The 27,590-nt window shown below is 41.6% G+C and overlaps 1 protein-coding gene across 13 annotated transcripts in view; it reads right to left on the bottom strand.

Annotated features, from left to right (window-relative positions):
- The window catches only part of LOC122888988 (AT-rich interactive domain-containing protein 1B-like), a 177,040-nt gene that overhangs the window by 9,919 nt on the left and 139,531 nt on the right, over window positions 1-27,590 (bottom strand). For 10 of the 13 annotated variants that reach the window (XM_044223940.1, XM_044223941.1, XM_044223949.1 and 7 more), the window contains 7 exons: window positions 17,935-18,256; window positions 16,461-16,637; window positions 9,871-10,007; window positions 8,304-8,404; window positions 5,630-5,824; window positions 4,594-4,809; window positions 3,506-3,728 (listed from right to left, as the gene is read on the bottom strand). In XM_044223940.1, coding sequence (XP_044079875.1) covers window positions 3,506-3,728; window positions 4,594-4,809; window positions 5,630-5,824; window positions 8,304-8,404; window positions 9,871-10,007; window positions 16,461-16,637; window positions 17,935-18,256 — 1,371 coding nt within the window. The remainder of the gene's footprint in view (window positions 1-3,505; window positions 3,729-4,593; window positions 4,810-5,629; window positions 5,825-8,303; window positions 8,405-9,870; window positions 10,008-16,460; window positions 16,638-17,934; window positions 18,257-27,590) is intronic. The other 3 variants (XM_044223948.1, XM_044223952.1, XM_044223943.1) reach the window with 2 other exon arrangements.

Raw genomic sequence — 27,590 nt, 5'->3', positions numbered from 1 at the left:
GAGGCGATGAGGAAAAAAAAAAGTGTGTGTGCAAGAGGCATGTGGCTGGCGTTTGATGTGTGTGCTCATGAGAGCCTGTGTGTGTGTGTGTGTCAGCGGGTGACATAATCCAGAGGGGTGGTAGTGGTTAAGGGGGGGAGAAAAGAAAAAAAAAGTCAGTCAGCCGAGCCAGTTTTGTGAATGAAAGGTGACGGCGAGGTCGAGTTTGTTTACATTTTACATTCTCGTCCTCATTAATCACTCCCCACACCCCACCACCACCACTACTATACACACACACACACACCCTCTCCACCCCACCACCCCCATCTGCCCGCTGGACAAGCTCCCTCAGTGACATCATTGGGCTGTCAGTCTATATATAGGCTGGCAGGGTGTCAGTAGGGCAGTGTGCACTTTGGAGCAGGAAAGCATACAAAGTAGATCGAGACAGCGGTATAAAAAGGAAATGGACGGGATTTTGTTCTAGCTTGTGGGTGTGTGGTATTCAGCACTTCACACTAAACAGCCAAAGTTTTGGGTGTGTAAGTAATGAAAACCTCTACCCTTCTGTTAGAGACCTATGTATCCACACCTAAACTACAATAAGTGTCCATCTTGTATATGTAGTCTTAAAATCCTATTTGTTTTAAACATTATTGAGGTATGTATTAATTTCACTTAAATGTAATGTAATCACTTAAATGACGATGCATCACAATCATCAAGAAATTGTTGCACTGCAACAAACAACAACAAGCAATCAAGTGGATTGGAAGTTAAAAAAAAATCACCCTATTGGCAGATTGTTTTTATTTGTAGAAAATTTTGTAGTAATTTTCAATGTACTCCTAATAGAAAATTCTGATTTATTACTACTTGGGTCTTATTTTCGTAGGTTTGGCCATCATTTCTATTGGTTATGATAATATTGTACTGATAAAAGTAATTGCTAATATCTGGGAACAAGGCAACACTGCTACACTGAAGTCAGATGCAGGAACCAAGCATTCAGAAAATCATACAGGTTGTGAACAAGTCAACAGTAGCCAGATTATCTTTACTACTTTTTGTTTTGGGAGGTAAAACCTGAAAGTGAGTGTTGCCAAAATGTCAGTAATAATTAGGGTTGAATGTTTTCCTGTGATTTAAAGGTTATTACTTAACAGGAATCTCTATCCCCTGGTTTCCTGGGATATCTCGCCATAAATGAAGTTTGATTTTAAAAACAGCACAGCAGACAATTTATCATAAAATGAAGTTTACTCTAATTGTTTGATTGTTATTCTTTCATATTCATTAAATCATGTGGTAATATATTTAGTATATCAACAATTCCCCTTAAAACTACACCTCTTTGAGGTGGAAAATCACAATGCCAACAATACAGAATCATTTGATTGATTCAACCATAGTAATAATCCCTCATTGCATAGGCCATGGCCGATTCATTCACAGCTACAATAAGCATGTTAGCTCAAAGTTGGACCAGGAAGTTGGTCTTTAAACTGTGATAGAGGTTTACAACAGACAGTTTTGGGTAATAATTTTAGATCCAGATCTCAGCGGTTAATTTTGTGAGTACAATGTTAGGAATTTTGAAAATAGATCCGAGTAATAATAAACCTGAATTACGCTTCAAAATAGGTATGTTTGTTGCACTATAGCCCTTTTTTTTGGTTTTGTCTAACATGGCATCAGTATTACAGTACTGGCTGTGTAGGTCCAACTCTCCTGAGGACCACCCATTGTCACATTTGCAGGTGATATAAAAATTATGCAGGAGATACTACTTCAATCAAGTGTTGCAGCATAAGCACTTTACAGTTCAATGCTGCATATCCAAAAGGTGGTCTAAACATCACAAGAATTGACCTTTTCATATTTCACAATATAGACGCTATCTCTGATTATGTGTACCATGGTCCCATCAGCTGATGTGGGCAAAATGAGATTCTGTGAAATTGACCTGGTTATGAGCAAGAGGGAACATGAATTAATTCATATGTGTTTATAGTATATATATTTGTTTGGCACATGTGTACCGTATGTATGCTCATGTGTACCGTATGTGTGTGTGTGTGTGTGTGCATGTGTGTGTGTGTGTGTGTATGCAAATTAAGGCAGGTGCTCTTTTCCACCTACCAGGAAAAGCAATCTGCAGTGTCTCAGGCAGGTGAAGTGCTCTGATGTTCTATTTAAAAGCCAGGGTCACTTTTCTCATCTCCGCTGCAAATTAGAGATGTGACCTTACTGCTCTATGACGCTCCGACTCTTTCTCTCTCCTCTGCTGATCCTCACACCATAATTGTGCACAGAGATACATGGTGTGTACAGGTGATATACACAAACAAAAAACACCCTTTGTGTTATGGTGCTGCACCAAAACAATATTACTTAACCTCTAAAGCACTGTAATCAAATAAAGTTGAGCCCCGGGTTTGAGGCACAAATGGTGATCGTGTCGTAGCTCACCTTCATTAAACTAAGAATTATCTCATCAAAACAGTGTTCATGTTCACTCATCTCTCTTGGGTTTTAAGGTGTGTTCATGTATTCATGTTGCATTCTTGTTTGCTATTTTTAACAACAATGTTGCACTTACTGGCTGGCCAGTAAAGAGTCTAGACCTGCTCTATGTCAATGAGATAACTTCTGTTATGATTTGGCACTATATAAATAAAATTGTATTGAAAATGGAATTGAATTGGCCACAGCACTGTAAGTTGTTAAAGGGTCAGTTCAGCCAAATTGCAAAAAAACATTTTCTCTCTTACCTCTAGTGTTATTTGCCCTGTAGGTTTGTCATTTGCAAATGCTGTGAGAACAATCCCATTCACCTCAATTGTATTTGGGTGAAAATCTCACCTCAGGTAAAACCAAAACTATCTGCATGGGTAAAAACCACTAGAAGTGAAAAATGTATGTTGTAAATTGGGTAAACTGAGATATGTTAAGAGGGTTAATGAACACTTTTTGGAGTACAATGCATTTTTTGAAATTGACGCATTTTACTGTTAGATTTGAACTCTGTTGTTCTTTATATACTAATCTTAATATCGGTGCAATGTTTTTATTACTTAAAATATCTGTAAAAAAAGTGTTCTAATGCACTCTCTGGCAGCCATATTGAAGGTCAACAGCTCTGAACTGTCTGTGCAGTGTTGGACAGACATGGCTAATTCATCTAATGTGTGCAGCAGCTAACATAACATAGCTGGGACTAATAACATTTTATTTTGTTGCTAAATTAACCTCACAGCTAATTTGCAACAAAATCAAATACACTGTTTGTTTAGGCCAACTGAATGGACTGTAATGCGCATGGCAGATAACCTTCACTTGGAGGTTTCTGACTTTTATTGTGGTGATGTTGTATGCTACATTGCCATGAATACAGATCACTGTTTCTCTGATGATTCCTGACACCTGTAGTTTGATCAGCAGCACCTGTTGTTTGGCTGCAGACAGATAGGAGAGTGGAGTCGTGAAAAACCCAGAGAACCGGTCTGTTATCAGGCCTTACCAGGTGAGGGTGGCTGGATCTTGACCTGCTTCCTGCTGTCCCCTCCAGCCATGCTGCTGCTGCTGCTACTGCTGTCTGCCGGCGGCTCTTCTCCTCTCTCCATCTTACACTCATAGGCAAACAGATACTGGATGTACTGCTTCTTGAGCGAGCTGGCGGAGCTGCTGGATGTACCCACGTTCAGGGTGGTGGACAGCTCGCGCCACTTCTTGTTCTTGTTTACCTGAGTGGTTGAGGGTTGGGGGGATGACAAGACATTATTAAGTCAAATGAGGATCACTGGTAAACAATCCTTTCATTGTGCTCATGTCCTCTCTCTATATAGGAGTGTATTCCAGTAGCATCAGCCACACACTTGTCATTTTGCCTGGAGTATGGTAGACCACAGCCTGCTGAATTTAATCAAAATAACTCATTCCATGGCTGTGCACATTGTTTTTGTACTTACTATATTCACAGAGTTGTTGGTCATTTGTGAGTATTGCACATCATTTTCACATTGCTGTTTTTAATGTAACAGCTAAAAAGTACCACATTATATGGCCAAATGTTTTTGGACACACATTTTTAATCTGGGGCTGTTTTTCATGGTTTGGGCTACATTCCAATTAGGGGAAATCCTAATACCAAAATCTTGTGAATAACCTTCCTAGAAGAGTGGAGGCTGTTATAGCAACATAAAAATGGCCATGGCTTTGGAATAAGATCTGTAATGTTTGCATGTCCACATACTTTTGACCATTTGCTGATTTCTCTAAGTTTCCTGTAAATCTTGCTACCATTAGTTTGTAACACTTTGTATGTTTTACATTTCTATCAGTTTTCTCAGAACTCAAGTATTGTGACATTTTCAGGGATACGGGTTCTCCGAGATCTATTTCATGTACCTCATTCTCTTGAGTACATCTCTCAACATTTACAAGCACACCCTATGCCATGCTGCTCCAGTGCATATTGCTGGAGAATATTAAATAGCCGATGCACATGGGCAGAATGATATGAGTTTACTGCATGTGAGGTTATGTTTGCTCAGAATCCTTTTTTGAACTGTGTAATCTGTCTGTCATCTCTAACATTATATACGTTACCATTGCGAGGCCTCCTATCTCCCGAACAGCTATGTAGAGCTTCCAGAGGTCCAGCGGCTTCTTGCCCACAGCGGGAAGCTGGGCAACAGGCGTGCCCCTCTCTTCCATGAAGTTCAGGTATCGCTCCACCCAGCCCCGCCTCTCCGGCTCCACACCCAGCTCAAACAGCCGTGTGATTCGCTCCCCACTGAGGGAGGAGGAGTTAGGGTTGGCTTTCTGGTGATTGATGAAGAGAAAAAAAAGAGGAGAAAAGTTGGCTTATGGTAATGGTAATGTAACTTAAGAATGTGATCTTTTATTCACTAAATTCAAGTTAATACCCATTTTTTATTATATTAATAAATGGTATACTATATGTTGAAGACTATATGTATGTAAACACAACAACAATGACAATAATAATACATTTATATCCTGTACTTGACTTGTGTGGACACATCGTTTACATACGTTTAGAAATGCTGATTTGGGGAATTCATGCACAGTATACTATATATTCTGCAGTTTATTTTTCTTTGCTGTATCCTATTGCGGTTTTCTGCTACAACAAACCACTCTCCCCATGGGGATCATTAAAGTTTCATCCCATATTTACACATTCTGAAGTAGGCCCTTGGTTGAATGACCAAGCAAAAATAAACACTTCTATAGAGCATTTTGTTCAGTGTGCAGCCTGTGTTTACTTCAAAGTTCATTCACAGCACATTCAAGCCCCTCAAGTTCAAATTCGTGGACAAAGTTTAATCCCACACAGCCACGTCTGGCTTCAGTCCAGGTTTAGAAAGACTTCTGTGGTCTAGGAACCAGCTTTTGATCAAGTAATTACACAATAATCCCTCCAGTCATACATAAATCTATCAAACTAACAGCTTGAACTTACATTATTGTCCATAAAGGGAAATTCACTTTGTTTCACTGATAGTTAAGTCGCTTGGTTTGGTCTCTGTGTCTATATGGTAATGTAAGTCCTGTACTTATTCAGTAAATGCACACATCCATCCATGCATCCAATAGTATTTGAGTTCCTAGTTCTTACAGGACTAGAGGGGGTCTTGAGGGGCCAGGGGGGGCTGCTGATGCTGTCGCTGTCGTCTCCGTGGTACGAGGACAGGCTGGCTGGGCTGGGTGATAGGGGGGAGGGCACGGGCAGGGCACCGCCTGGCGTGGCTGGCTGGGACACACACTGCTGGGAGCCACTGCTGCTGTTATTGTTGCTGTAGCCATCCTGTAGCTGGTGAGGAGAGAGGAAGAGTGCACAGGACTTTCATTTTTTCTGGATAAAAGCATCCATCACTGTTGGGTTCTTTCACCCACCTACTCAGTATCAGTATAACACTATGCTGTGTTATACACAATAGTGTGTACATAAACTACATCAAGTATGGTACTTTAGTACAATTTTGAGGTACTTCCACTCCACTTGAGTACTTCCATTTTAAGTTATACTTCACTACATTTTAGAGGAAAATAGTGTACTTTTTACTCCATCACATTTATTTGACAGCTATAGTTACTGATGACTTTTTTAGAATAAAATTTTCATCTGAAATATAGGACCAGCTTATAAAATGTGATGCTTTTTGTTATAGATTTAAATACTTTATATACTCTTATATACCCAAGAGTATAGAAAGTAAAATTAGCTCTACCTCATCCAGCTAACATTGTAAAATTATGTTTACATCATAAAGCATCAGTAATAATACACATATAATAACACTTTATAAGGGGAAGATCTGCATAATGAGCACTTTTAAATTTGATACTTAAACACATTTTACTGATACTACTTCTTCATTTTTACTGAAGGAAAATTCTGAATGCAGGACTTTTACTGTACTTGTAATGTGGCATTTTTTACTTTGTGGTATTGCTACTGTAACTGAATACAACTTCCACTACTGTTTATGTCTAAGTGGGTCTAGCATTTCTATGAATAGGGTGTATAGTAAGTATCTATGGCACAATGTAGAAAGTTAAAGTATGAGTTAGAGTACTAACATCAAAATATATGTAAAGTACCAAAAGTAAAAGTACTCATTATACACAATGTCCCATTTCAGAATATTATATATTATATTATTTGATTATAATTATTGATGCATTAATGTGTAAGCATCACTTTAATGTTGTGGCTGGTAAAGGTGGGGCTAATTTTGAGTACTTTTTTATACTGCTGGGTAACTTAATATATAATAATATATCATGAAGTATTTGTTGATAATATTTTGTATTAATAATCAGAATCTATAAAGTAACTAGTACCTATAGCTGTTAAATAAATGTAGTGAAGTAAAAAGTAAACATTTTCTCTGTGAAGTATAGTAGAAGTTTAAAGTCCTTGAGTAAATGTACTTAGTTACTTTCCACCACTGATATAGCCCGAAGTTGAAGTACAGTGAGTGTGTGTGTGTGTGCGTGCGTGAAAGATTTTGCATGTCTTACTGTTATTGTGTCTTAGTCTACATACATAAATGCATGTGTTTGCACAGGAGAAATTTAAATGCATGCAGATCAGTATGTATTAGTCTGTGTCTATATATGTGTGCGTGCATCTGGATGCTCCACTCTGTGTAAATCACTCCATGTTAGCTCACATCAGTGTGTGTGTGTGTGTGTGTGTGTGTGCGTGTGTGAGAGAGAGAGAGAGAGAAAGAGACTGCGAAAGAGGGAACAACAGCTTGACAAGTGCTTCTGGTCTTTGTACATAATGCTCATGTCAGCAAAACCTTATCTTTCTCCCTCTCTCTTTCCCTGTATTTCGCTCTCTAGCTCTCTCTCTCTTTCTCACTCTCCTTCTCTCTCGCTCAATTCAGTTCAATTCTCTCTCTCTCCATCTCTCTCCAGACAGATCATCTCTTTTGGGAGCACTGGGGGTCTTTCTGGCTGCTCTGACTGCCTTAAATAATTCAAAAGGCCCTACTACCGTAATCAGCAAAAGAAAAGACAGGGATTTGGAGGGAAAAGACGTGTGTTGGATGTGATGGAGGCGTGTGAGTGTGTTTGTGCATGTTTGTGTGTTTGTGTGTGTGTGTGTGTGTGTGTGTGTGTGGGGGGGGGGGGTTGTTAAGCAAAAACAAGGGAGGGGTAGAAAAGAGCAAAGAGCAGAGTTCTGTTGTTGCTGAGCTGAGCCAAGCCAAGCTGCAATTGTAGAGCAAAATGAAAAGTCAGCATTGTGTATTGGGACGTGTGTGTTTGTGTGTGTATTGAGAGGAGGAAGAAGTGTTTAAGAGAAGGATGGTGTATATATGTGTGTGTGACTGACTGGAAAGGCCAGTGTGTGGCTTCTTGTCTTCATGTTGAATAACATAAATAAATGAATGTGCTCTTGTGTGTGTGTGTGTGTATGCACTGTATTTCTGTGTTGCGTTTGAATGTGTGTACATGCATGTGTGTACTGCAGATGCCGAGCCCTCTCTTTTTTGCAGCTCGGGCTGCCAAAACATCAGCAAGAAGAGAGTGCTTGGGGCAAAAACAAAGCGAGGAAAACATTAGGAATGGTAAATGTTAAACAAATCATTAAATATGGCGAGAAAACAACAGAGAAACAGCCCACTGTGCTGAGGCAGCATATGCTGATCAGATTTGGTTTGCTTCATTAGGGGAGCAAGATCTAAAAAACAAAACAAAAACTACAACAACAACAAAAAAGATAGGGAGAGAGGGAATTACAAAAAAAGATGGGAAGAGGAAAAAGATCAAGCAGGTACCTTTGGTTTGTGAGGCTCGTTGGCAGGGCCGCTTTCTTTTACGTCCGTTTTCGGTTTCCCATCTGGGCTCATCATCCCATCTCCTGACATTCCCATGGCTCCTTCACCAAGAATAAGGAAACATTTACAAAAAAATATGAGACTAAAAATTTAACCGATGTTCAACTCAACACAAGTTCATTTTTTTAAAATAAAAAAGCTTTGTTCCAACAGGTATGCTTTCACCACAGTAGAATTAGGAGGTGTACTTGGCATGTTTTGGTATTATGGTTGATTCAATGTGTTGTAACTCCCTAAAATGAGCGGTGGCTTCTTTGTGTGTGCTGAAAGCAGCTGGATAATGTTTTGCATAATGTCACAGACAAAGTTAGACAATGTAAAATGGTTTTTCCGCAGTTAAATTATTATGTTCTTTCTTCCTGTGTTCTCAAGGCCCCTCTAAAGCCCGTCCATTCATCTAAAAGGATATATCGTGAAAGAAATGCCTAAAAAGACTGCTGCTAAGACATAGAAAGAGAATGAGATAAGGCTCCACTAAAAGCAAGCCAGTGTGCTCTTTCAACCTTGCTGGCCACACATCTTGAATTTGGGAGAATACATTCATGTACTCACATATTTAAAGTGACGACAGAATGAGAAGGTTAGCATTAACGAGATGTTGGCCAACAAGAAGAACTGCTTCTGTTTTCAGACATTTGTGTTCCATCATGAGGTTTCTAATTGAGGTAGAGTAAAGATCCTTAAATACTACTTTTCATAGTGCCAGCTGCATTTCTTATTAACAGAAAGAAGGGGTCCTTGGATACAAGGCTCCCCTCTTTATTTTTCCCTTGTGTGTTGCAGCACGGTGGGAAAACTAATGGCTTTTTATCGTGCCCAGGGGCAAACCAGATGAGTTTTGAGGAACCTTGGCACTCTAATTCGTTTGAAGTTTTCCAAATGTCACACATTCTGATATTTGGTTTTGAATAAAACGTGCCTTTCATTTTGGGAGCCACAGTGCTCTCCGAGGTGCATTCAGCAACAATGCAGCGGGGTGAAGGGCTAGAAAAAGGGATGCACCACATTAATCTTTGCTCACTGGAGGGCCAGCACTACATGAAAAGTAAGAGCTCTGAGAAAGTAACTGGTGTCTCAGAGAACTCTCTTGATTTCTTTGCCTTTTACTATCTTTTGCACCGTCTAGTCCTCTCTCTCTGTCTGTCTCTGAATGGGAACAATCCTGAGTTGGTTCTGCTGTACATACAACATAAACACATAGGTTAATCTTCAGTGGCTTAGCGTTCCTAACATTAAACTGGAGGGCTGTGGTTTCTTATTCAACAGGTTCTTCTCTATTTTATCAACATGTATTCCGTACACTGCAATGCAAGATAAGTCAGTGGAGGGGTCTTAACCTTTTAACTTAATTTTAAACCTTTGTATATCTGTTGATGGAGGGCTATAGGAGGCTTGGCTATGAAGGGAAATTGAAATATTTTACACAAGTTATCTCCCTTGTCAGATATGTGTTTTCCAAAGTTTCGGGTGGTTTAAATGCTGACATTTGTATTGCTAACACAAATACCTGAAGGAGGTATATTGTAGGCTGGACCTTGTGCGTTGCCCATGGCTGAACTGTTGTTTCCTGTTGGCTGGCTGTACAGGACAGTGGTAGCCATAGTGCTTGCCTGGCTGATGCCAGGGCCTTGATAGCTGCCCTGCCTACCACAGAAAGAGAAGAAAGATGCTAGTAGAATTGGTAGAGATGAATCCAGTTTAGATTCACGATGTAATGACAGGCTGTGGAGAGATAAGCGGGTAAAAGTGAAAGCTGCAGAAGAACAGAACTCACAAAATCGTACAAAGATGATATTTGGCAGTCTGTCACTGCCATATTCCTTTATTGTTGTAGTAAAAACCAAGCAGCAAGTAGATCTGAAAGTCACATAAAAAGCACAGTACAAAACATATCCCTGATCAAACAAACAGCTCTTCCAAAAGATTGAGGATGAGCATGCAGCATCAGAAAAGAAAAACTCTTCTATCCTCTCTGCTCTTCTCTTCTACAAATCCCCCCTCCTCCCCTCCATTTTTTCCCTCTCTTCCTCTCTCTCCCTCTGCCACAAGTCATAATTTAACTAATTAAGGTGTGCTTTTTGAGAGGATCATGTTATTTGTTGCCATGGTGACAGCAGAAATCAATCCTGCTCAATCCCCCCCCCTCCTCCTCCCAGGCTGCTCATCACATGGTGTTGCAAGTGACATCAGAGAGGCTTATCAGCAACCTGCTGAATGCTAGCCATCCATTTGTGTGTGTGTGTGAGTGTGTGTGTGTGAGAGAGAGAGAGAGAGAGAGAGAGAGAGAGAGAGAGAGAGAGAGTGTGTGTGTGTGTGGGTGAGTGTGCGTGATTGAAGGCAGCGTCTATCACTGCATGCCAGGCAGGCCAAAGCCAGTGACATGGGGGCTGAAAGGGAACACTGTGTTTGGAACAATTTGGTCTATCTCTATCTCCTGCTGACTCAAGATTATCTCCTGGACAACCATAGGAAAGAAGATTGGGAGAAAGGGGGGAGGCAGAAGGAGAGAAGAAACATGTGAGGTGAAGCGAGAGAGAGGCCTAAAAGATTGAAGGAAAAAGAGAGGAAAGGTGGAAGACTGAGTATGCAGTATGAAACAAAATTAGAAAAGAAGACAGGAAGGGAAGAGGTGGGAAGGGGCAGTCGACTGAGGTAGTCAAACGGTAGTAAGGGTGAAGAAAGGACAGAAGAAAGCAGACAGAAGTGTCAGCGAAGGAAGACATCAGAGGGACAACGTTGGGCAACGATAGACAACAAGGAGGAGTATTTGGCCCAAAATGCAACACTGTTTTATGTGGACGAAAAGAAAAATGCTAACCGGATTTATGTCAGTCAATTCCCTCCTAACTGGCATCTTTCTCTCTTTCACACACTCACACATAGTGTAATACCTCATGTTGGAACCCATACACATAGCCTAAGAGGAGGGATTGGCTTGGTAAACCTCCCCATAATCTCATCTCACAGATGTAATTAGTCATAGAGCATGGCTGATGATACATATGTAATCCCTCTATGGGGGCCGAGGTGCACAGGGGAGCTCCGTGGCAAAGAAACAAGCTCACACCAAATCCACGCTTATCTGGCCCCATTTCCCTATAGTGGGGGAAATATAGACTCCTTCGTTGCTGCCTACGTGTTCCCTAAAAAGCTTTGTGTGAGTCAAGACACAGAAATAAATGTACCTTTTGATCGTTGAACCTTCTCTCTCAAGTAAAAATGTATTCTGCACACACACTCCCACAAAAGAGAGCGCTGATAAGCCAGCAAGGAAAACTAAGTTTAGAGTTGCCAAATGCCTGCGAACCTCATTTATCCATACTGTAAAAACACCCCTCACCCACCTTAAGCAATATAAGCAGAAGCTCTCATGTGTATGCTGAAATATCCAAATCAACAACAACAACAACAACAACAACAACAACAACAGTGGTTGGAGGTTTTCGGCTGTGGCGCTCTCCCATTATGACTAATTCATGTCATAAAAAAGCCCATTAGAAAGCACTTGATGGAGGCATTGCACAGCGTTTAATCACACTTAATATATGCATGTGCTGCTATCGGAATAAAAAAAAGGCACAGCATATTCATCTTGCTCTTGGGCACCTTTGTGCCGGGAAAAAAAAATCATCCTGTTGCAGCAGAGAGAGAAAGAGTGAGCGAAGAAAGAGAGAAACCAGGGGAGAGAGTAGGGATGGAGAGATGAAAATAGAGGGAGAAGAAGAAAAGAAACAGGGAGGTGGAGGTAAAGAGAGAAGGAGGGAGGGAAATGAAGGCAAGAAGAAGCCTGAGTATCATGGGTCCCTGGTGGACCGATGGGGGGCGTATTCTCAGTTCAGGGCCCCAGAGCTGGAGGTAATCGCTGTTCCATGAGACTGAGCTGAGGGAACACACTCAAAACACATACACACACACTCTCTCTCAGTAAGAAACATAGAAACATCTATCCTAACACCATTAGGCCAGTGCACTTTGAGTTTGTTGTCTAGGAGTGGCCTGAGGAGAGAAAGAGAGAAACAGTTCAGGGAAAATCCACCTTCTCTCTGAGTTTTCTGGGGTTTTTAAGAAAAGTTACCGTTAAGAGTTTTGACACCACATTACAGTGAAGATGTATGAAAATTCAACTTTGGTGTTGTTTTGTTCGGCCTGTCCACACACCATTAGGGCAGAATACCCATCATCTCACACAGTAGCAATACAGACCGTTGAAATACGCCAGTAGAAAATGTTGTTTTTTTACCCAAGTCACTTCAATTGTTTTTCTATTCATTCTATCTAAATGCTCTATCCTCGATGTCCTTCATTCTCTCCCTTGTTTTTCCCTAATTCTACACACACACACACACACACACACACACACACACAACCATCTATCTCCTTTTGCTATTCAGTCCACATGTGTGAAGGGTATCGGAGAAGGCCACTTTCACACCATGGGCAGAGTGTGTGTGTGTGTGTCAGTGTGTGTTTGAGCGTGTCCTTGTGTTCATGCGCGGGGTGGGCGCTGTTGCCAAGGGGATGCCATGGTTACGAGGTGCCAGCCAACCAGCTGACGGTGTCTCTCTAGAAGTGGCAGCGCCTTTGTCCTTCATTCGTGGTGACAGGCCGCGCTGATGCCTCCTAGCGCTGCTAACTGGACGAGACAGCAGAAGCGCTGGGACTGCAGGAGTGTGTGATGGCTGAGCGTTCCTCCCTATCGATCCTTCTGCTTTGTGTGTGTGTAAGAGTGTGTAGAAGAAAGTGAGAGAAAAAGAGCCAGAGAGAAGCTGCTGGATGGAAGGATGGAGTGGATCGGCTGGAGGCCATGAATTATATATGGACCCAATCTGTTCTCAGGGCAGCTTGGGCTCATAGCTCCTCCAAACTCCTGACTCAACTCACCACACATACACATATACACAAACACATACACAGAGAGGAGGCCAGAATAAACCCCCCACAAAAAATAAAAGGACAGCTTTTAACATATTAAATCCAGAGAAAAGCTACTCTTCCCTTCTCCTGCCCCTCCTTCCCAAACATCAAACAGCTCAGGATGGATGGAGGAGAAGCCATTTATTTTGCCCATCTAATGAAAGCAGAGCGCTCCGCGGTACTGCCAAGACTGCGAGCGACAAAGCGCCACAGGCAGCATCCCCGTTCTTGACATTCAAGCGCTGCTCTTATTTATTTAGCAAATTTACTTACTAAGGAGGTCAGAAATGAATTATTTGGCGAGGATTTGCCTGGGAGCACTCTCCTCTCCTCTCTTCTTCCCTCTTCCAACATTTTTCTCCCTTCAATTTCCCTTTGATTTACGGCTCTTTTTTCTGAGCTTTGCTCTTCTTCTACTAAGTGCTTATTTTTTCGACAGAGCCCGTTCCTATAGCTCCAGGAACTTTTTGTAGAGTGTCGCCGGCAGCGCTGGAAAGTCATTTGAAAAGCCAATTCTGTCCTCAGAAGCTGCTGCCAAGAAAAGCTTATACCTTTTAATACTTTCTGTTCTCTTCTCTTTTCCAAACCCCCCCATCAATCCACAGACCCTAAAAAATTTTGTACCGCACCTTTCTTCCAAACAAACTTGTACCTCCTCCACACTGACAGGCTTGACATCGTCCGTGTTATTTGAACATAACATGTCAGACTTTTTACACTGCAATTAATCATACTGACAACTGGCAGCCTAGTACGCACATGAAACTGATGCTATTTTCCAGAAAAATAATGTAATTTCAAGATTGAAAATCTATTTTTGAAATTAGTCAACAGTGCATGAACAAGTGACATTTACATTATACTTTTTCAAAGTGAGTGCAACGGTAGAGTAAATATAAATTCCTAGATTACAATAATTATGATTAGGAAGACTTTGACTTAAGTCAAAATAAATGCCATATTTCACTGCTCTTTGACACATTTAACTTTTAGTAGAGAAACAGAATTCTTTTTTATGTTCCCAAAACTCTGTAGGCCAACACTGTTTCCCGTCAACCACCAATCAAACTGAATAACCGATAAATGTTGTTTGTGATTCCAGTCGGCTGGTGGAGTAAAAAACTCAGAGAGGGCGAGAGGGAAAAAAACACTCACGCCACACTTGGCCTGCAGCCATGGGATACCAGAAGTGGCCCTCCTCTCTTCATTTGGAATTCTTTTCACTCAGCGTAATGAAGCTGTAGTGTGTCTACTAGTGTGTGAGGGTGCGTGTGAGGATGGAGATGGGGGATGAGAGGTGGAAATGTAGTGGGATTATTGGTGGGGATGTCATGAAGTGACATCTACAAGAACATGAGGAAAAGAAGAAGAGACCAGCCAGTGACATCACTGCTAACTAGCCTCTGATTTGGAAGGTCGGGAGCGGGGGCTGAGGCAGTTCACTCTGGGTTGATGCATCAAAGTGTGAAACTGCACATGTGCTACGACTAACAACTTGTTTCTCAGACAGAGAGGAACTAGGTCTGAATGTTTCAGAATGTTGCGCTGAGATCTGGAGAGCAAGCGGGGTACTGGAGCCTTTAACTGCAGGTTTTCGGAGGCCAATTTTCTCCTGATCTCCCTCAGATGCTCTAAAGTGGGATCTGAGGAAGAAAAACATAACAAGACTATGCTGGAGACAGCAGAGAACAAAAAGCAAATTGGGAGGAAGAAAGACTCAGGGAGATAAAACAGTCTGGGTAGGATAACAGAGCTGCGCAGAGAGGGAGAGGGCGATACAGTCGGGAGAGTTGGTAAAAAGAGTGAAACAGGTGGGAGGAGAGAGAACAGAAGCAGACGTGGATGGATGAAAGAGGTAGAATGAGTGATAGCAGACAAGAACAACTCTGAGGGTGAGACAGGCAGCACAGAAACTGAAGTATTCTGCAAAAATGTCCATTGGAACAAAACATTAAGGCTCTTTTTTTGTTTTAAATCAGTCAAAAAAAAGTAGTAAAAACATGTTATTATCAATTTAAAAAATGACAAATATGTAATATTTGTTTTATTGTAATATGTAATATGACAAATTATTCAAATTTGTGAACACTGATCTGCTTTGAAAACAAATACTAGTCTACTACAACTAGTCTCACCTAGTTGGCAGATTTTTTACACCAGCTAGTTTATACTTTTACTTCTTTTATTGCTCTAAATATCCAGTGTCTGTTTGGTTTTTCCTCGAGTGCAGTGAACATTATGCTTTGTTTTGAATAAATACAGCAGCAATTTGGAAGTTAGCATCCGCAGCAACAGCCACCGTAGCTGAACAGAGAAAGATAAAACAGATTTCCAACAGAAAATCAAAAGGAAGAGCCGTCATTGTACTGGACTTCTTGCTTCAAATGTGATCTTTGCAATGCAGTTAAAAACAACACATTAATGTCTGCCTAATGTCAAAGATGGAGATAAAACTCCAAGCAAAGACAAGGAACCCAGGGATGCTTTCACAGACGATAGCAAATCAAAATGGATAACGGTAAAGATGGAGAAATAGGTGAAGAGACAAACTTTTTAGACAGATATGGAAAACAAACAGAGTAGAAGAGAGAACATTCTCCTCCAGCAGCACCACAGCGAGCGACACCTCTCTGGCGTCTTGGTGAATGTGAGGAGAGACTGACAGGCAGTCTGATTGGTCCCAGCAGCCGAGATCATGTCATGCCACTTCTTATTGACAGCCCAGCCATCTCTTAATGGCTCAGCCAGCATTTGCATGGCTGTATGTGTGCGTGAACAGCATTGGGTGCCCCTGATGCACGTAATTAATCACACATACTGTCAACCAAAATGCCAACACAGTGCACACAACAATCTAAAACTCAGTAAGGGTGTCTGTTTGTGTCCATGCATCATATTGTATGTGCTCAATTGTTCTTGCCATTAGAGTGACGATAATGATAATGATGACTACATTGATGATGAGGAAGGTGATGATGGCAATTACAATGATAACAATGGTGACTCCCTTTGTTTTACTCTCAGAGGGAGCTAGTGAGAAATATCATCATGATCACTTTCAGTTCTGTTTAGCTTGAAAAATGTCCATTCAGTTTAGTCATACGACACACAAACACATTCACATATAGACAGTATATATTTAAAGGGAGATACACACACATGTTATGAGGGTGGTGGACCTACCTATAGTGCTGTGAATGTGAGGGTGGCAGGATGGGTGGATGGTGAGGTCTGGGTGGAGGTGAAGGTGGTGGATGGGTAGAAGAGAGTGCGAGCCAGTGGGTGGAGGTGGATTGGGGTGGGTGCATCTGGGCTGGGAACCTCGCATATGGAGGCCGCCTGCAGATCGGTGTCAACAGACTACCGTCAAAAAGAGAAACTTCATCTGAAATATCATCACTGGCTCACAGTGACACTGACTCATGCATCATCAGAAATGGGAATGAACATTGATAAATGTTAATCTGCCACTTCAGCCTGCAGAATGCCGGCGAGACTGCTCTCATGATGCATTGTTAAGAATTGGATTGGAGGAAGTGCAGGAATCCACCTTTCCTCTCAGAAGACGGCCATGTTTTCACAAGTTCCCCCGGCAGGGTTCAGCAAGAGTTTACTGCCCACACAATCCCGCAACAGCCCTGGTCTCCAATGCTACAAACATGCATATATTCTAACCTGGATGGAAAAATAATATCCCTTAACTCATATACTGTTATAGCATCAAAGTGCTTTGTATTTGTGTTAAGGTGCTTGGTGTCACCTTTGTCTCTGGTGTTTTCACAGTTAAATCTGTGGTTTGCTTTTTCTTCTTTTATGTTTTGACAGTGTAGTATTCAACCCATACAGTCTTCTCACAAGCCAATATCTCTCTTTCTGCAACAAATGGCACTTGGTGTATAGTGCCAGCTATCAAAATGTCAGGCACTTTAAGAGATGTGTGAAAATAGGGATAGTTCTGCAAATGGCTCATAGAAGCGTGGAACCCATGAGAACGAACTCTTGCCTGCACATCTGAAAAGACTCTTGGAAAAAAAGACAAACTCTGTGACACAGAAACTCTCTGTGGTGCTTTTCAGCATACCTCCCCACAGACGACCCTGCAGAGAGTGAGATGTAAGATAGAGATGCTTGCTGGCCCCTAATTTTAGCATACCACTATTACCCTGTGAAGTAAAATAGTCTCAGTCCCACAAAATAGTTTGAGCCATTTCTGTTTGAGTGGTGCCCTAATACTTTTTAAAAATATATTATTTTGGGCTTTTTTGCCTTTATTTGATAGTGCAGCTGAAGATAGACAGGAAAGAGAGAGGAGATTACATGCAGCAAAGGGCCACGGGCTGGACTCAAACCCGGGCCGCTGGGGTAAGGACTCAGCCTTGGTACATGGAGTGCGCGCACTATACCAGGTGAGCTACGTGGCAGCCGACTGCAAACGTTTCTTCTTCTTTCTTTTGTTGAGATCACTTTTAGGACCATTATGGCATAGGTGGAGCTGCAGTGAATTAAAATGCTCATATACACACACATTCACGCATATACTGTATATACAAACATAAGTGAGGAGCCACACAAAGCAAAACAGATAAATGTGTTAATCTAACAAAATACAAGATTTCCTACAGAAATAAGATCTCCTGAGTCCTTGCTGTGCTCTCACCTGTTGAGTGTTGAGTTGGCAGATCCTGGCATGGCAGCTGCTGCTGCCTCCTGAGCCTTGCGGTTAGAGCTACCCAAAGAAGGAGGGCCCATCCCAGGCCCGGCTGGCTGGGGCATGCTGGGGGAGCTGGGAGCCATGGGTGGGTACACCCTGTTCTGGCTGCCTGGGCCGTGGCTGCGTCCTATAGGTATGGGCTGGCCGGGCCCCTGGCCATGCATGGGGCTGCTAGAGTTCATTCCAACACTGTTGGTCATGCCAGGGCCGGGTCCACTGTAGCTGGTACTGGCAGTCCCACTGTAGTTGGAGGACCGAGGGTAGTTACCTGGAAGAAGACGGCACATATGAATGAGCCTACAATCATTGAAATGTTAAGTATGACAATGTCACTCAAGAGGTAAAACATGGATTGTTGTCACTTGAGATGTTTAACTTCCCACTTGAATTTGATAGATTGCTTAGAAGAATGACACAAAATGGCTGCTGTGAAATACTGTAGTCGCAGATGGGTGCTATGAATCACTTCATTTGAGAGAAATGGAGTGTTTATCAAGTGCTTGTCAGCTGATAGCCTTATACCTACAACAGTGACACATACAACTATTTCATCCATCAAGAAAGTAATCCTGTGACAGATTAGGAATTTAAAGTGCAAAACTGAATTCTGATTCGTAACCTCTATAATATCCAGTGGAGGCCGGAAAAACGATATGGGTCGTGGTGTGTGACATTTTTCACAGCTGTTGGTTGCTGGATGGCCCTGGGAACAATTGCCAAGCTTAAGGCTGACTTTGTGAAACACTTGAGAGGAGCTCTAATCTGCAGTAAATGCTTTGTTGCTGCCCTGGAGTGCCACACGGCCACAATGCCAGAAGCTTTCCTAAGGCACACTTAAACCCCTCCATTTTGGCTCTAAAAGCCCAGCTCAACTCCAACACCAGCTGCAATAAGAGCTAAAAGAGAATCACCATGCTGTTAAAGACAACATGTGCATACATTTAGGCACACTAAAACACACCTACTGTACATGTAAGTGCAGTACACCCCCACCCCACCCCACACCAACACACACACACACACACACACACAGCATATCACATTGTATTCCCTCCGCAGGCACTGGGACTTTTCCACTGTGATATTCCCTCCTGGGACAAATCCCCTGCAAAATAGAAATGGAAAATATGGCATCCTCTGTTGTGAAGGGGGCTATTTATTTTGATTTGATTAAGGGTGCTTTAGTTGGGCCTCACTGCTTAATCCTCTGAGAATATGTCTGGAAAAGGGGATCAAGTCCCTTTAAAACCTGAAGGCTTTTCCGCACACTCAAACGAGGGAAAGTTGAATGACAATATTCCACACGGGGGGAAAAAACATCTCCGAAAATGGAAATGGTTCTCAGTGTCCTCGAGCTGCTTCAGTGAAGACACTTTCCACATGACATAAGCCTGTGAGTCCAACAGAGGGAGAGAGCAGGAGGAAGCAGCAGAGGGTGGGGGCGGAAAGAGAGGAAGACAGACAGACATAAAGGTAGGGGGAAAAAACTCCTGCCCCCCCCAACCCCCGAGATAGGATTTATATTGAATCAAAATAAAAGTCTTTGCCATAAAAGTCAGCAGCTCCAGTTGAATTTGTCCAGAGATTGTGATGAAATCTACTGTGGGAGATGGGAAAAGAAGAAGCGGATTATTTCTGGGGAGGCTTTGGTGATTCGGTGAGCTGAGTACGGCTGACACCTGTCAAGGGTTTTGGGGCTATAATAGGGAAGCGTTCAGGAAGAAAGGATGTCTGCTAACAAACACAGGAGGATACATATGTTGCACAGTACATGTGTGTATGTGTGTGTCCATCTGCTTGTCTGTGAATGCATATATAATAATTCTGAGACCTTGCAACCAGTGAAAGACATATTTCTGTTTCTTCCACTCATAAGAGACTGCCTACAGTGCTGTGGAAAATCCTGGGAATGGTGCCCTGCAGCTTCCTTCCCCTCGGCTCGGGTGGACGGTTTGCTGCAGATGAACAAGGCCGCAGTCAGCGACCTCTCTCAGCCCTCTTTGGACAGCTGTTGAGCCCCATGTCGTGGCTGCCTGCCATACATTGTCAATAGCCTGGGCGGACACTTTGTGGTTTTTGGCCCTTGTGACAGACTGAGGCTCCAGCACACCTCCCGGGGAGTTGTTTATATCACACAGTCCCATTTGGACAATCTGCATTTTTTTTCCACTTTGGCAGACGGGCCAAAAGCCCCAAAAGTGGGAGTAAGTGTCTGGAAGTTTCCATGAGACTGTATTCAACAGAGTTTTTTTTCCGGGGGGGGGGGGTGCTAGGCCAAATCTAATTTAAGAGGTTTTTGCTGAAAAAATGTCATTAAGTCGACACGGTGCATTGAGAGAACTTATCAGTCTTGATGTACTACCATTCAAAATGTTCTAGTTGTGGGCTATGTTTGCCTTGGCTGACAAAGGAAAGACAGAGTAGCTGTGGGACTGGGTTAATGCTAAGCTTTCCTATAAGAGTCTTGCTCTGTCCTGACAAGAATGATTCACTTCCTGAAGGATTGGTGCTGCGCCAGAGCGCTTCTTCAAGGACAGATAGCGTACTAACCCACTTTTTAAAATGACTGAGAGCTCAACCCTGAAATTCTAGGTGTTTTCATAAGAGTCATTCATGCTTTCTAAAGCTTTGGAATGCCACTCAGATTACATTAGATGAGGAAGGTGGATCATTATGAAAGCAAAAGACAAAATACAGTAGCAATACAACAATAGAATATACTGTATGTATCATGTTTAAATTACAACAAATATAACAATCTATAGTATTGTTGTTTGCAAAACAAACACCCCAAAAAAAAAACCCAATGAGGATTCCATATGGTGTTATATTTATAGAATTTAGTTGAGAATACAGTATGGATTACTTGCTGTTGACTGTGTCCAGACCTGGGGGGACAAAACACCTTGGGTGTAAAAGCTAATATGGAAGTCATGGGAGTGGCACTTCCTCTTCTGCCCAATGAGTCATTGGCAACATGGCCACATTATGTCATCAAAAATGTTGTTTTGTATAGAAATAGGTAGAAATCCTCACAAGTTTCTGCAGGGCAAGTCAGAATAGTTAAGATCAGTTTTTTAATGCCAGCCTAACTTTGATCTTTCAGTTAACTTCTGTTAGGAAGTGAATACTAATTTGTATGCATGTATTTTCTTAGCCATATAAGGTATTGTGAACAGTTGGTGGCTTTTTTGTGCAAACTTGGACTTTACAAAACACAACCTAAGGGAAATTCTACTTCCTGTTGCTCAAACAGGCCAGGAAAAGAAATTTGTGTTAGCTTATGTTATGCACATGTTAATATCAACATATATACACAGAAGTGTGTCATCTACTTCACCTACTTTGCATGCTACTCATACTACTCTGGAACCAATCAAGGAGGGACAAGAAGAAAAGAGGACAAGGAGGATGTCATTTCCTATTTGTCCCTTTTCATGTCCTTGTGGCTGGGTCTTGGTTTCCTGCCTGCTTCTTGGGCACTTGGTGCCTTTGGGGAGTCTTGGTGTTATTTATAGCAGGATGGAGGGGAGCAGAAGGAGAAGGAGAGCTCATGGTGCTTCGTTCACAATTACATGGAAATTCCCGGCACCGTCACGCATTCGGCGGACGCCATATCCTGTGCCTGGTTTAATCCCTGCAGTCCTGCGGGAGAGCTGGAGTGTGACCGAGCAGATTAACGTCTACTGCTTCCTCAGCAGACTGGACCGTCCAAAGCTAACAGCCGAGGCAGTCATTCTCCCGGCTACGGTGGTGTATGGTATGATGGTGCACCAACGGGCCCTCCGGATCTGTGAACTCCATCAATAAGGAGTGAAACGCAGATTACATGGCTGCATGCTTGAGCTGCCAAGGACAGAAGCAGGGCAGGCTGTCTATGTCCACATGTGGCTGAACACAAATAAAAGAAATGAATAACAGCATTTTTCTCTTTTACCTTTTTTGTGTTTAGAGTATGGGTTTCTGTTGGGGAGGTGGGCAAGAAAGAAATGTAGTGTGTTGACAAGAACAAGACACGAGTTTTCCATTCTGATGCAACTTAATGTCATTCAGTAGTGTAACAATCTTTTACTGAAAACCTAATTTTATCTGTTTCTAATGCAGTTTCATCTGTTTTTAACAGTTTAAATATCCTGAAATTAGGCAGATCAGTTCACAACTGTTGATAATGTCAATGCAGACCATTTACACAGAAAAACAAATGGCAGATTTCTTCACTTGTTTCATACGGTTTTAAGAGTCTGTATTAGACTGCAGTATACATGTATGACTTGCTGGAATAGATCGTTTTATTGCATCGTCTTCTCTCGCCAGAGGCCCCACATCCTCTCCCAGCCACCTCAGCACCTTCCCCGGCAGGGTGTCTAAGCCTAAGCAGAGTTGGGGTGCGCCTTGGGGCTGCCGAGATCCATACACTGTCAGTTTCCTCCGAAAAACTCAACTCCCTCCCCCAGGCGCTGGATTTTTTGGCTGAATTACACCGTGGCTCCAGCAAGGCACCAAGGCTTAAAAGTGCTGTCTGAAGCATGGTCATTACCAGCGGAGTGCTTAACCCCTCGAAGGGGGCGGGGGGGTGTGGTGGAGGGAGCTATGCGATGGGTGGGAGAGAGAGCAGAGCTGAGACAGACTCCAAATCTCTTTCCTGTAATGGCCTGATATCCTCCTCCCCCGTCTGTCTGTGTGTCCACTGTTCTCAACATGCTGGCTCTGTACCATGTCCAAATGCATGTCTTGAAAACAGCTGTTGGAGTCATTTGAGTCCTGAGGAGAGCCTGATATCAACACACAATATGACATCAGTTTAACTTTGGATAAAGAGGGCTTTCAAAGGACAGCCATAAACATTTAGCAGCTTAAATATTTTTTGGAAATACTGAGCAGTCCACTCACTGTAAGAGATCTCATTTAGACAGTGAGAAAACAGCAAAGGGGGGAAAGCTTTGGCAGGGTTTGACTGTACATCAATCTGGAAGAAAACCTTTGGTTGCAGTCTAGGAAGCAGACTTATCTAATCAAAGCTCTCTGGAAATAACTACTAAATATTTTAGTATTGTTTGTAGAAGGGCCATATCCTCCTGCACTCTCATGTATCACCATAACTGTATGTTGGATGGAGCTTATGTAGTCGATTACACAAGCTGCACTACAGTCACTTGCCCCTGATAAAAGAGCAGTGCTGCAGCCTTTTAAGTTACACAACACCAGACAGTTTTTATGTTCTTTGGTGAGCCACCAACTGTTAGTGTTGGTGTGTGTGGCAAGCATGATTGTCGAAAATTTTGTATCACACACACCACACACACAAACAGAACTTAAAGCCCCAAGCATTAGGTTCTCCCAGCATAGGCAGACAGGCCAAGAAAAACAGCAGAGCAGAGTTCAGAAACTTGGAGTGCATTTCTGTGTTCGCTAATAGCTGGCTAATTTGTTAGTGCGCTAGGGAGAGGGAAGGGAAGCAGATGGAGCTGTCATTAAGAACAATGACCAGCAGCTGTCTGCCCTGTTCACCCTACACAGGCCCCTGACGGGAACGTCTAAGAACTGGTCCATAGGAATGGTTTCCAGTACTGAAGGTGTTGGGAGTAATGTTTTCCTATTTCTGACTGATGAGTGTCTCATTGTGTATTAAACATTTGGCAACACTTTATTTGAAGGTGGGTTCATGAGACTGACATGACACCATCATAACCATAACATGATACCTGTCATAAACATGAAGGAGTCTTTATGAAGGTTTATGACTGTTGTCATTAAGTGTCATTTGCTCAATTATGTCACTTTTAATGCAAAGTTGACATTTTATGAGATATCTTTGTTATGACAACTTGACATTAATCAAGACAAAAATGTCTTTGTTATGAGAATTTGACATTAAAGGTGGGGTATGTGATTCTAATCCAACACACGTCTTTTTGTCAAATTCAGCGAATGTGTCCTCATGGTACACTAGCTGTCTGTTCAGTGTGTGCGCTGAAAAAAAAACTCCAGTGTTTGTACACAACCCAGGCTCTGTAAATGGGAAATAAACAAAGTGGCTCGGACCGAGCCACACAACACTATTCCAGCCATTCCAGCCATGAGTTGTGTGTCAGGTAACTTTAAATGTCTTGCCTGCTGACATTCAGCTTACTTTCTAGTTTGCCAAGATATGCTGTTGTGATGTTAGCTATAGTAGCAGGTGAGTTGTGAGTATCACTGTCTGGAGCTGGTTTGCTGGCTGGGAAACCGTCTCATTCTCTCTGGCTGTTAGCTTCGCAGCAACAACTGTAGCGACAGTTTGCTAACCCACAACCTAGCTAACATTAGTTATATTACTTGCTTTGTCGTTGTTCGTTCTATATCATGGTATTTGTCATGGTATTGGATTTCTCCAGAATCACAATCTCTAACCAAGACACAAATGTCTGTCATGACAACTTGACATTAACCAAGAAAACATAGCCTGCCATAGCAGGAATAATTATCAAATTTAAAGAAACTATTTAGCTTTATGTGTTTACATTACATTTTACTGTCATATGTGCTTGGTTTTGACGACTGTCATGAGACCATTATAATTGTGTCATGAATAATTCCCTTGACCTCAAGTAAAGTGGAACCATTTGGACTTGTCATAAAAATGTCATGTAATGTAAATAATGTTATGAGGGCAGATTGATGTTTTTTGAGTACAGTACCAAGGTGATTTATGGAGTTTCCTGGTGGGCAGAAACAACGGTTTTGGTCTCTATAGTTAATTTCCCTGTTCATGACAACTCTGGGGTGAATTTTTTATAACTCACCCATTTAAATTATATTAAGGCTTAAAGTTCTGCATAATTAAGAGTGTGGCCACTTTGAGTGACAGGTGAGGGGTGCTAGTGCCATCACCGCTAGCTGTCTGCTAGCCCATCACCTCAGCTAATTCGAGAAGGGTATCTCTGCAGACCAGAGACCTTGAATGGGCAGGATTACTATATTCTATTATGATCAAAAGTTGTCTACTTCCACTTCAAAATGTTGATTAAAAACGCTGCTGTCTGTTTATATTTTGATCCTTTGACTAGAGCTGAAAACTTCGGATTTAAGGTTAAACATTGAGAAAGCAGGGTCGTGAACCCCGGGAAAGCTAAGTTTTTTTAATGATTATTTTCATCATGTTGGTTGTTAGTGTAAATTATTGTGCCTTGTTTGTTCTGTCATTGTGTTTGTTCTGTATATGCCGTCTGTGGGTGTCCTTAAAACACTGGATGTGTTGCGGTAGAGTTTGAGTATCTGCGGTGCAGTTTCCTGTGTGCGGGAGGGGATATAGTGGCCTTGGGAGTCAACTGTGGTGTGATAAATGTTAGCTTGATGCCCATACAGTCATTATTGGCCTTCAAGGGCAGCATATGAGGCGGAAGATATGTGTATTATTAGCCGAGCTAGCGCGCTGTGTTTGTGGAAAACTGAGAGACTGCAGACAGAGCAGATTTAATAGTTGACAACTAATAGACTGATCATTGCAGCCCTACTACTAAGGCCTTTTAAGATTATAACACTCCAGAAACTGACTGAAATTGTTATCGGCTGTAGACAGAAACATTTGACATATATTGTTAGGCCTGCATTTCAGGAGGAATTGTGCAAAGTAGCATAACATTTACTAACACAGACTATATTAGAAGTATTTGTTTTAATTATGGATGTGTGATTTCAGTGAAAACTAAGCTTGTCCATTGCATTACATTTTTTTACATTGTTGTCCTTAACACTTACAGAACTTACCAGATTTGTCAATCGTGTATGAATGAATGTGGCATGAAAAAACTATGCATTTGACTGTCACATGAAAAAGCTTCAAATATAAGTGTAGGAAATAGGCCAGTAACTACAAAAGATTAGACAATGCAACAGATAGCGATGTCCACCACCTTTTTTGTTTTAGCTAAAATAAATGGATTATGACCTGTCGAACATGAAATAATTTAAGTTGTATTGTTTGCTTGTAAAGAAGTCTGTGAAAGAGGTAACCTAACACATATATTACTTTATATATCTATTTGTCTGTGTAAAGTTTTCCTCTAGGTGATTCAGACAGGCTGGACCCGTGGATGATCAACATGAGAAGACAGAACTGGACTCCTAACGATACTTCAGCATTGACTCCAGGGTACAGAGACCTTTTTTCATATCTTACCATGAATCAAGCATCTTATTTGTTTAAATTGATGAAGTATTGACCATAATACATTAATATACATTGCAATACATTACATAATATATGATTAAATACCTGATTACGGCACAGCTTTTTCTGTGCTGTCACTGTTAAGATGAAATCACTTTAAACCAAGACAGGCCATACTGAATGTTTTCCAGCAGTGTTTTTAGCCTGTCATCTTTCTCTCATGTAGGATGTGTGACAGCCCCTGCTTAGTCTACTTCTGTGTGTGCTTTGTCTACCCATGTTGTCTTTTGAGGTTGCAGAGGAGCTGATTGCAGTATCCAACCAGATCTGGAGCACCTGGGCCCAGTGCTCTACAGGATATAAAAGTCCCAGTGGATATTTCTTTAAGACAAATGTGGAACATTCACTGGGAAACTATACACTTGTGAAAACAATTATCTGCACACTGAATAGTTTTTAAGCCCCGTAGGAGGTGTCATTTATTAGCAACCTCTGAGAAGGTCTTGTGGGTATTCCAGAGGTATTGTGACGCCAATACTGTATTTGAAGCAAAAGAAAAAACAGCAGCTAACAGTTACAATTAGCAGCAGTTAGCGGTTATATTAATAATAATAATGGATTACATTTATAAAACGTTAGCGTTTTATCTTGATACCCAAAGTGCTTCACAGTGAAGGGGTGAAACTCACCTCAACCACCACCAATGTGGTTAGGTTAGCTAATGTTAGTTTAGAAACAAGTAAAGCTATCTGTCCATCAGGAATAAATAAATAACCTTGGTACTGTACTCAGTAATGTTATGACGGCAGTTTGACGACAGACATCTTTATGACAAGTCCAAATGGTTCTACTTTACTTTAGGTCAAGGGAATTATTCATGACACGTTATAAAAGCATTTGAGTAAGCATTGAGTAATAAAACTTACTGACATCTTTATGACAAGTTTAAATGGTTCCACTTTACTTGAGGTCAAGGGAATTATTCATGACACACTTATAATGGTCTCATGACAGTCATCAAAACCAAGCACATATGACAGTATAATGTAATGTTAATACATAAAGCTAAATAGTTTCTTTAAGTTTGATAATTAGGCCTGCTATGGCATGTTTATGACATGTTATGTTTTCTTGGTTAATGTCAAGTTGTCATAACAAAGACATCTCAAACAATGTCAACTTTGCATTAAAAGTGACATAATTGACTGAATGACATTCATAACAGTCATATAGTTGTTTATGACAACAGTCATAAACCTTCTTACAGACTCCTTCATGTTCATGACAGATGGTTATGACGGTGTCATGTCAGTCTTATGAACCCACCTTCAAAAGTGTTACCAAAAATTCTGTATGAGGACGGTATGTCCTCAAAAAGATGGAAACATGACAAAAATCCTTGTCACCAGTTAAAGGGGCCATTTTACTATTTTTTACAACAGGGTAAGGCCGT

Source organism: Siniperca chuatsi, linkage group LG15, assembly GCF_020085105.1.
Source record: "Siniperca chuatsi isolate FFG_IHB_CAS linkage group LG15, ASM2008510v1, whole genome shotgun sequence".
Lineage (NCBI taxonomy): Eukaryota > Metazoa > Chordata > Actinopteri > Centrarchiformes > Sinipercidae > Siniperca > Siniperca chuatsi.
Note: the sequence above shows the minus strand (reverse complement) of the source record. Positions and strands in the feature narration are given on the sequence as shown.